Source organism: Paramormyrops kingsleyae, chromosome 16 (assembly GCF_048594095.1).
Source record: "Paramormyrops kingsleyae isolate MSU_618 chromosome 16, PKINGS_0.4, whole genome shotgun sequence".
In the NCBI taxonomy this organism is placed as follows: domain Eukaryota; kingdom Metazoa; phylum Chordata; class Actinopteri; order Osteoglossiformes; family Mormyridae; genus Paramormyrops; species Paramormyrops kingsleyae.
The window spans coordinates 15,148,393-15,158,905 of record NC_132812.1 but is presented as its reverse complement, the minus strand read 5'-3'; the positions used below and the strand labels follow the sequence as shown (position 1 = coordinate 15,158,905).

General features: G+C 40.3%; 1 protein-coding gene across 5 annotated transcripts; it reads left to right on the top strand.

Moving 5' to 3' along the window:
* The first annotated feature begins 4,897 nt into the window (after positions 1-4,897).
* Positions 4,898-10,513, top strand: LOC111852269 (homeobox protein Dlx1a). 5 transcript variants are annotated; one of them, XM_023827958.2, is made up of 4 exons: positions 4,898-5,031; positions 7,674-8,265; positions 8,553-8,752; positions 9,043-10,513. In XM_023827958.2, the coding sequence occupies exons 2-4, from the start codon at positions 7,953-7,955 to the stop codon at positions 9,292-9,294; spliced, it is 765 nt and encodes a 254-aa protein (XP_023683726.1). In that variant the 5' UTR covers positions 4,898-5,031; positions 7,674-7,952; the 3' UTR covers positions 9,295-10,513. The 5 variants fall into 5 exon arrangements, with proteins under 5 accessions (XP_023683726.1, XP_023683725.1, XP_072556736.1 ...); XM_023827957.2 differs by having other exon boundaries at positions 7,666-8,265; XM_072700635.1 differs by having other exon boundaries at positions 6,677-8,265.

Here is a 10,513-nt window from a genome sequence, read left to right as displayed (position 1 = left end):
AAAAAAAAAATCCGTTTAAACCGTTGTTTAATCTGAGTCATTGTTTTGTATTAAGTTCTTACGGATTTTGCAGATGTAATATCTGTACCTGTACTGCGGAGAAGCTGCGGCGCAGTCAGCCTCTTTATGTGCAGTTGAGTCCTTCGCCAGTGTTTATTTAGCGCGGTGGCCTAAGAGTGACCCCTAAACCTGATCATTTTCCAGAGGGATTGTGAGCCGTCCAGAGCCCTACTTGTGTTATGTAATATATCGTAAAACATGGTGGGTCAGTTCAACCACTGCTTGGATTTTGTGTGCTTAACCCGGTCCATGCTAAGATCTTGCAGGAGCCTGGTGTATTTCTGCCATATCAGCAAATGTGGCCGAACATCACGTTTTTCTTGGCATCCTTTGCGCGTTTTCTCCCCTTGCTGGTTTTTCAGTAAAATGTTCTGCCAGCGAGCTGCCAGGGATGGAATGCTTCAGTTCATTCATACGAGACACTGTGGCGATTGCCTGCAGCGAAAATCCAACAAATCCAGCTCCTCTGGTCCATGTGTAATTAGCTTGTCTTAAGAGCAGTTCATTGGATCTGTCAAGAAATTGTGGGAAATCTCAAGTTTGAGTCAAGACAGGCGTCCAGTCGTAGGCCACCCCAGAAAGGTCACACGGTACCTCCAGATGGCAGGAGGTCACTAACCGGTCCAGCTGAAGCACCTTTTATTGTGCAGGTGCGATTTGCCCACCAAGTCTGGGCCCAATTACTTTTTACTGATTTTCCAAAGACCTCGGCTGAAGAATTCAGCTACACCCCTGTTCGACATAGAATTGCAAATCTGCTGCATTGCGAGAAACTGTAAGAAAAAAAAAGAAAACATATAGAAGCTACTGCATGCATACTGCATGCTCCTATCTGATATGGCAGGATTATTCCCCTTTGAAATCATTATTATAGCAACTGTTTGAATATATGTCATTTGCAATACAGATGATGCAATATAAGCTGCACTATTTGAAGCAAAACGTCTAGCAATATTTATGGATTTTTAATTCATGGCTTTTGAAAACAAGCAATTGCCTAAAATTTGTGAATTACAGATTATGTAAAGCCAAACATTTGCCATGACAGTATTTTCCGTGTTTAATGTATTTATTCTCACTCTTGTTTTGGATGTTATGGTCCCTTGAAAGGCAGAAACGCATGACTGATTAGACAGCTGTCCTTCTCAGATCCAGAAGCCATCAATACATCTCCCATTCTCCTCCAAGCACAACAATGGGCCAAGGAAGAACCATGTCGAACTTGGTACAGAAGTAAGACGTGGAAATTTTCCCAGAGAAAAAGAAAAAATTTGAAATAAATTAAACTTTGTTTCCCATGGCCACAGGGCACATTTGCCTCATACGTTTTTCTCCACTTAATTGACGTTAATTTCCATCTCAAACTGCAGCCGCATAACAGGCTTTCTGCGGTTCCAGGTGTGACTGTTCTGCATCGATCACAGCGTGTCTCCTTCATTTACAATCGTTCAAAATGTCAGTAAGGCGTCTGTAAGCCTGCAGCAGCATCGGCTTTGAGACACATTTGAATTGATTTTTCAAGCTTTGTGTGAATCGTGTAAACTTAATATAGAGGAAAAATAAATATATTATTGCTATTGTAGCCGTTACTGTTGTTACTCATTATAATCCTTCATTTAAGTGACAGAAAATGTTAACATGCATTATCTGTGTATTCACTGAACATTTGAGCTTTTCGATAAGGACAGCAGTTTACGTGGAGAGACCACTGGCATGTGGTCTTGGCTGATTATCAGTATAGATTCCGCTCGTGGTGTTTAGAGCTTGGCCTGCGGCTCTCGCGCAGACCTCCAATACAGACGGCTCTCGCGCAGACCTCCGATACAGACGGCTCTCGCGCAGACCTCCGATACAGACGGCTCTCGCGCAGACCTCCGATACAGACGGCTCTCGCGCAGACCTCCGATACAGGCGGCTCATGCGCATCTCTCGCACGGCTGCGCAGCTCTCCTGCGGATGTCTCACTGACTGTGTGACATCATCTCTGTGCCACAGATTGACGCGGGAAAGATCCCACACCTATCAAGCCCCTAGCTGTGTAGCTAATATGGAGAAAACATCATGAATGTCCCACAAAGGTAGGGTGGAAATAAATAGCACTCACATAAAATGCATGTAAGTCCTGAAAACTCTACACCTACATTTATGGCTTGTTATAAATTGTATAATCTAATGAAAATACAGTGTTTTGATGTTTATTTGCTTTTGCGCAGATGATCCATCCAAGACCAGCACAGGCCTGTAGGAAGAGCTGAGCTCCCATCTAGCTCCTGCTGATTTAGCATCTCATCTGTTCCTGGGACATGGAAACGAGTGCTGATTACAAAACAGATTAACTAGAGCCATGTTTTCACCATTGTGACTAATGTTAAGTATTGTTTGCAATGTGAGACATTTCCTTTGACTGTCTAAATTAAGGTCTTTCACGGCGATGGCGTAAGCTTACATTATTAAATAAAAGTTAATAGTTAGCAAAGCATGTGTTTATGATGTATGAGTATCTGAGAATGTTTGTTAAACTACGTGCTGCTTGTTTTAATCAGCTACTGATATTGCAGTTTAATGGATTTCAAATAAACACGCACAAAACAGTTATTTTTATAGGAGGGTAGTTTGTGTGTAAAATGTTTTTATTATGTGTGACATGTAATTACGTGACATTCAGCCTTTGTGAGTGCATGAATGTGTGCCTACCCGCCTTAAAAATTCTGAAAATATGGCGGCCATATTGTTTTAATGGTGGCCAGCGTAACTGAAGATCTTATAGGGCAACCTTAGCCCGATTTCTCTCGCCGACACCAAGGTGGAGCATTTCATTGCGACGGGGGGCGTAGGGGAGAGGTGACTGTGTTATGTGGGGGGCGGTGCTCACTAGGCGCGCCCCTAGCTGCCAGTTGGTATTGGCCACTCTGGCTGCCACCCCACTGTGATTAAATAAATCAGCCCGCAGGGCTCCTGATTAGAGAGAACCATCCGACCTGCGTGAGACAAACCGTCTCCCTGAGAAGCCATCCTCAGTGGTTCAGCAGTGGTGGGGGGGGGTGCATGTGGAAAACTGGGGGCCTTTCAGCTGGGGGAAATCCACACGCCTCAGAGAACTGCATCAATAAGCTCACATCCCCCCCCCCCCCTCGCCCACCCTGAGCCATATTTTGGTTTTAAGGTCCCGTTGAAAGTTGGACTCCATGGGAGCCAGCCAGGTGCAGGTAGCAATCTCTGCTGGGGTCCTGCTCAGTGTCTGTGTGACAGGGGCACCAGGGGGGGTTTCACTGCCGAATTAGCATGGCTCAGTACATCAAGATCAGGGTAATTTGTGTCATTTGACTTGTGTGTGTACCTGTTTGGGGCTACAGATATCCCATGGGAGCCACAATAAATGTATTGGTATTTTAGCTGATCAAAAACTATAAATAATAGGGTTTAGGTAAAAACTTACTTCTAGCAATTTTTCTGATATTTAGACTCATGAGTCATTAAAATGTTATTTTCTACGTGACTTTTACAGACGTAGCTGTGAGGATGCACTGGCAGAGTTCAATCAGGCGCCACATTGGGCCCCGGAGGAGCAGAACTTCACAGCACTGAGCGCTAGCAGCAGCGACTCCGTTCAAGGTGAAATTTGCGAAATTTTGATCAGTTTCAGGCCAGATACTCAGCAGACGTACAGAAGCAAGATGCAGCTTTGGAGATCCCCAATTATGCAAGCACACGTATAAATGTTTGTATGAATATACATAAATGCACATACAGTAATATGTGTGATTGCATTTGTATATATGTATATATTGGTGCATGGTCCTACATGGTCTATATCTCACACAGTCATATTCATCATGTCCATTTCGCTTAGATGGGACCTCGGCATAGCAGCTGCGCATCGCACCTCTTGCCTCCTCTCTCCAAACAGCCCACTGGCTCATTGCCGAGACTTTATTTTAGTTTCAACGCTGTCTCTGTCGTCATCATATTCTTAATAACATGAAGCGAGGGATCAGCCGTGAAGCAGAAATAATCATAAATAACTTTTGGCAGCAGAGAAGAATAACATAAAATTATCAATCGCTTTCATTGCATGTTAAATAATGGGAAAGATGAAGTATTGTAAAAGGTCGTCGACGGTTTATGTATTCTCTCATGGCCATCATGCATTCTTTGGTTTACATCTAAATCACAGTGAATTTTCTGAAATGGTTTCATTTTAATTTCTGCCGCATGTTTCCAAACTGGTGTCGGAATTGATAGCACATGTTTATTCATGTTCTTAAATGATAAAACCGTTTGCCCAGTGACAACAGGGGAAATATGACATGTCAGCCTGTAAACCCCAGCGGAAGCTACAGCAGCCTGGCAATTGCGCGCCCATCTGTGAATCCCAGTTTGTAGTTACGGTAATCAGGTTGTAAATAATGGCACTGCATTACCATGACGCTTCCACTACGGGCCTGTGATAAAAGTTTCACCGAACCTCAGGATGATAATTATTGCTCTTATTACTATTATTATTTTTGCAGTTGACAAGGGATCGCTTAAACAAGCACCCTTTATTCAAAGATGATTTGTGATTTAAATTGCTCGAAATTGGTCAGTTTAAAGGGGTTGGTGAAGAGTAACGTTTTCTTATTGTGGATAGTATTTCTATTGAACCGTGCAAATGCTGAAATCTGTTGTCACGCGTACATTTCAGAATAGGCATTACACGTCGTCCTTTTCTGTGGGTTCTATAAACACATCGAAAAGTTGCTTGTTCTGCGTCTTTGAGTTCAATTATGTAATTAGGTTGATAATCACTGTGACGGAATTTAACTGCCTTTAATTTGTGATTCATGTGGAGAGTTTGAGCAGCCAGTCGAAGAGACGAGTGCCTCTGTGTGTTTTGCCTCCACTGCAAAGTAAGAAACAGATTCGGGGAAGTAAAATGAATCACTGGACGCGCGCGGCATCGCCACCACAAAAGGACAATAAACAGGAATGGTATGGTCTTGTATTCGATTGTCTCATTTTTTCGTCATATAATTTTTACGTGTCTTATCCAGTATTTTGTCATATGTTTATTGTCAGGCTGGTCATTATGCTGAGTTTTAAAAGCAATTTTGAAGAGCGTGATAGTTTAAAAATATTTCATAATACTGTAAGTCATGTTGTCAAACGCCGTTCACTGTTAATTAAGGGTATCATAACAGCGTTTTTAAATTTTCGAGAAATCGCATAAAAAAACAAAAACATGTAGTGTAACATTTTTCAATATCGATCGAAGATTCAATAAATTCGCATGAATTCAATTTCCCATCAAACCGCATAAACTATTTAAAAATGTCATACAATGACGTTAATGGTTTTGGTGGAAAATGCATTTACAATTTTATTGAGAAATGGGATTAAGGTCAATTAGTATAACATTATTTCTGTGTCTGCTGGCATCATGACATTACCGTGGTATAATGCTATTACCAACGAGGATTTTACCAACTGCTGTGGTAACGAGACGTCTGTAGTGCAAATTACTGTGAGGCGATGTTATTTATGGTGCAGGGTTTACTGCCTGATGTATGTGTACTGTATCTGGTCAAAATTTAATGGACTGTCAGCCTTCCCTACTTCTGCCTTATTATTGGCAAGTGAATATAATTTATCGTGTTGTTTAGTTTTATTGAATAATCACAATAGGCATCCGAACGAATGCTTTTTAACATTATTGAAAGGAAAATGCATCTAGATAGTAACACACCATGTCTATCCTATCGGTCCGTCCGTGAGAGTTTCCATAAGTGATGTTTTCAGAGATAATAATGAAAGTAAATTAAAGAGGATTCCCTATTTACTTATTGAAATGGTGATACAAATACGCAAAATGGAATAATAACTTTCGATTAATAACCAGATAATATATTTCAATTGATCTTGAAAATGTGAATCCGATTCGACTTTTTAAATCTGAATTTCAGACATACGTTTACGTGTAATTTGGCATCTTTTTAAAATCCTACGCAATATTATTCACCATCTTTACGCCAAGCACTCCGGGTCTGTCTCCATTGGTTGTTGAATTCTTTAGTTTTTTCGTGTGATATTGGTTGTGTAAATATATATGCATAATAACATGGGAATGCTATGAAATCGGGTATAATATTATAATTAATTGTGATGAATTTGTGTTGTATTTAGACTATGAACTAATGGGTAGTGATGATTTAAACATTACAGATTCCGTACTTTTATGGAGAGGACCTCTGAACCTTGTGGGTTCGGAAGGGTGACTGCTTACGAATATTCTGCGAGTATTTCATTTCAGTATTCATATTGCATATATAGAGAAGACAGAATTCCCTTTGCCTTAATTATGATTTGTACAGCGCTCGTGAGGAAGTCCCTTGTTTATTCCTTGCAGTTAACACCATCTGCAAAGCATGGCATGTGGGGTTTCTGGCGGATTTATGATTTGTTTTGAATTTTAATTTGTGCCCAACTTTAAGAAATATCGCATATCCCTTGCCGTCACTTTCCTCTGCGCTGTTGACGTGTGATATTGAACTGTTTTCTGACAGTAAAAACTGTCCCGCACACATTCAAATCTGCCAAAATCCACCAGTTCAAACCCGGACCTCTCTGCTGCTTAAAGGTGAATGAGGACAGCAGGCTGCTGGAAGTGTTAAATATATGGCTAATTATGCGTATGAAAATTAAACATCAGTGTTATGCTAATGGAGCTGCCTTCAGCTGGATCGGGGCACTTGAGACTAGAATTTAATCAAATGAATCGGTAAGTAATAGCCTACATCTGCACGTGAGAACTCTCCCAAACCACGCCACGGTTAACAATTAGAAATTTGTCGACATTTTCATTAAAATCTTTATTACCTTGATTTGTTGTTTTTATTATCGTTCAAATCCCACACTGGCTGTATGTTTAAGGATAATAATAATTTTCTCATTACTCATATTATTATCAATACATTACATATTGTTTTTAATTAATTTTACATTAATTCATTTATTTTAAATTTCCTGGAACTGAATTACTTTCCTACGTTTGTGCTAGGCCTATATAATTTAAAGTAATTCGTGAAAATCTGGTGTCAGTTTTGTTTTATTTTCAAAAAAATTAATTCACTGAATGTCTGATCATGTCATTAATGCTTGCAGTGTTATTGAAAGATTTTTAATAATTATAATTTGAAATCATCATAATGTCTTAATGACTTCGAAAAAAGTAAGCAATTTATGCAAAAAAGAATTGGTTTTAGAGCTTTTTAATAAGGCCATTTGGCGTAGCTATTAACTTGAATATTTACTGTTATTTAAACGACAAAATATATTTCCATTAAAACTGCAATGTATAATGAACGGAACTGTTCACAAGAACAGACAGTGTGATTACGAGCAGGACCGCTGGCTGGCAGCCACGGAAAAAAATCCTGTAATTGAAGTATATAACTTAAATGTCAAAAATATATTGTCTTCACACAAGACCATTTTAAAAGTGATTTCAAATAACACTTATTCTCTCTGTACCCCCCCCCCCCCCCTCCCATAATATATCTTCACTCTGTTTCTCTGCCGACTTCTGAAATCTCTGTATTGGTTCTCAGCTTTGCTGTTTTTCTTGAGTTTCCCAGGTCCTCTGGACTCAACCCCGGAGTAGCCAATCCGAGCCACTCCTGGAAGGAGTGGACCAATCAGCAGCAATCCTTGATGAATATTCATGATTACTCGATTCAAACCTTTGAGGCGAGTTTGTGTGGATCCACAGCATCATGCGTGGACTTTTCACAGAGACAAACTACATTTTCTTATGAATGGAGAGTGAAAAAAACAGGTCGGCTTAAATTGGGATCCATCCTTCACTGAGATCATAGAAGAAAACAAAAAGGAGGAGAAGAGATCAACCAGAAGAGATGACAATGACTACAATGCCAGAAAGTCTTAATAGCCCTGTCTCAGGAAAGACCGTTTTTATGGAATTCGGGCCGCCAAGTCAACAAATGTCGCCGTCGTCGATGTCTCATGGACATTACTCTATGCACTGTTTGCATTCTTCTGGTCATTCTCAACAGGATAGTTCCTACGGCGCCGCTTCATCCTTCCCTCGGTCTCTGGGTTATCCTTACGTCAGTTCAGTCGGTAGCCATTCTTCAAGTCCATATTTAAGTACAGTACAGTCTTACCAAAGCAACCCGACACTATCGCAGACACGGCTAGATGACACAGGTAAGATTTTTTTAATATGCCCGAATTTCTTAAATCTACGGCGCTATAATTGTGCGACGTGTCTTGTCCAGCGCGTCCAACAAGCGCTGGATTGGAGAATCGGCCCAGATGATAATTATTGGTACCATCTCTGTAATTATTTATTGCGTAATGTTATAAACAATGCATGCAATTAAGGGCAATTATACCTAAACTACAGCTTGTACAACTTGCGGTCTCATATTCGCTGCTTGCCAATAGAGTCTGCGGAGATGTCTCATGAATTCTACCGCTCTTTTCACGCCCAGCGACAGATACTGAAAAAAACACTGTTGTGGAAGGCGGAGAGGTACGGTTCAACGGCAAAGGCAAAAAGATTCGAAAACCCAGGACGATATACTCCAGTTTGCAGCTGCAGGCTCTGAACAGACGCTTTCAACAAACACAATACCTCGCATTGCCAGAGAGAGCAGAACTCGCGGCTTCGCTTGGACTCACACAAACCCAGGCAAGTTTCTTTCGGGGCCATTTAAACCTGACGTATGATATATGTCGGCCTGACAAAGGTCACTTTTATTACATAAAATGTAATACGTTTTACTTAACAATAGTTCTATGTTCCGCATTTTAAGGGATTATGGTTAGGCTATGTTTAGTTAAACTATTTTATAGCATTTTGAAATGTTTGAGATATTTGATTAGATCCTTAAAATGCATGTTTATTTTCCAAACCGGGACGTAGTTGGCCTGGCATGCTTTTATCAACATTTTTTGACTCACTGGGTAATATTTTTATAGGTAAAGATCTGGTTTCAGAACAAACGGTCAAAGTTCAAGAAACTGATGAAGCAAGGAGGGGGCACGATTGACACGAGCGCATTGGCCAATGGTCGCGGACTTTCCGCTGGCTCTCCCTCCGTTGCGCCGGTTTGGAACAATACGGCTACCGTAAAGACGTCGACGGGCACCCCAGGCGCCTATATTCCTAGCTACACCTCATGGTACCCCACCGCACACCAGGAAGCTATGCAGCAGCCACAACTCATGTGAAGGCAAAACTCTTAACCCGCCCCGCCCACTTCACTGCCGTGGATTGCCCAAATCAGGGTATCGAGGACCAGCTACCCATCGCGGCCCTGCGTCCTGGCCTGTTGCGACCAGTCGTAGATGTCATCAGAGGAGATTCCCAAAGCTCCCAACTGACCGACAGACTCCTCCGAGTACAGCCTGGTAACAGAAACTAAACAGGCTCCATCTGCGCACCACGGCAAGAAGAATGTCTTATTTGAACCCAGAACAGAAGCAGAAGGACACGATAGTGAAATAAACGTCTCTAAAAGCTGCTGTTTCCTAGTTTCCGCGACCTTTTAACAAGTGTAGTCGTTTTAAAACTGTAACGAATTAATCAAAGAGAACGAATTTCTTCATAGTAGCCTAACTCAGAAAAATCAGATCGACACCTTATTTAAGACAGATAAACAGCAACATGGCTTCACACAAGAGCCAACATCTTTGATACTCGATTTAGCCTGTTTGACACGTGATGTCGTTTTAGAAAGTACTTAAAAAGGATGAATTCTTTTTCTGTGCAATTGTCAAGGTCAAAACGCAGCAAGCATATAATGGCCTGCTGTAGAAAGTCAAACAGACGAACACACGCGATGTGTGTCTCTGAATATTGGTTGCATAATGTATTTGTTTGCGTGTGTTTATTTAATTTAAGTTATTTAAATTTGATGTCCAAAATCTGTATGTTTAAATTATTTATTTTTAAAACGTGAATATGTTTTAAAGTATAAACAAAGAGTAAATAACAGAAAATAATTTACATAATATTCATTCTGCATCAACTCATAAAAATATTAAAAGTTGTTACAGCGGACAAGCCCCGATACTTTAAATATTGAAACATTTTCTAATCTTGTTGAAAAGTTTTCTAGATTTAAGGAACGTTTTGGAAACATTAGTACTGTTACTATTTGTGTCAGCGCAAAGGGAACGTGCATTGAGCTGACTGGTGTATATATACATAAACATAAATACAAGGCATATTCAGCTTTTGTATGTTTGTGGCTGTGTATATTCAATGCTTTGTGAAATAGGATTTTACCTTTTAATATGAATGTGTTCACTTAACAGTGTTTAGCGTTCTATATGGCAAAGTTTAGTTTTATATTGATCACGTTAATTTATTGTTTTGTATTACGAAATTCTTTGTATATAGTGTGTAAAATTTCAAAACAATAAAAATATGACTGTACAAGGACAA

What these genes read in the sequence shown, in the direction of transcription:
- LOC111852269 (XM_023827958.2), top strand. Translation starts at nt 7,953, where the DNA reads ATGACAATGACTACAATGCCAGAAAGTCTTAATAGCCCTGTCTCAGGA. An exon ending in GACACGGCTAGATGACACAG is followed by an intron (nt 8,266 to 8,552) that starts GTAAGATTTTTT and finishes TTTCACGCCCAG; the next exon opens with CGACAGATACTGAAAAAAAC. An exon ending in TTGGACTCACACAAACCCAG is followed by an intron (nt 8,753 to 9,042) that starts GCAAGTTTCTTT and finishes ATATTTTTATAG; the next exon opens with GTAAAGATCTGGTTTCAGAA.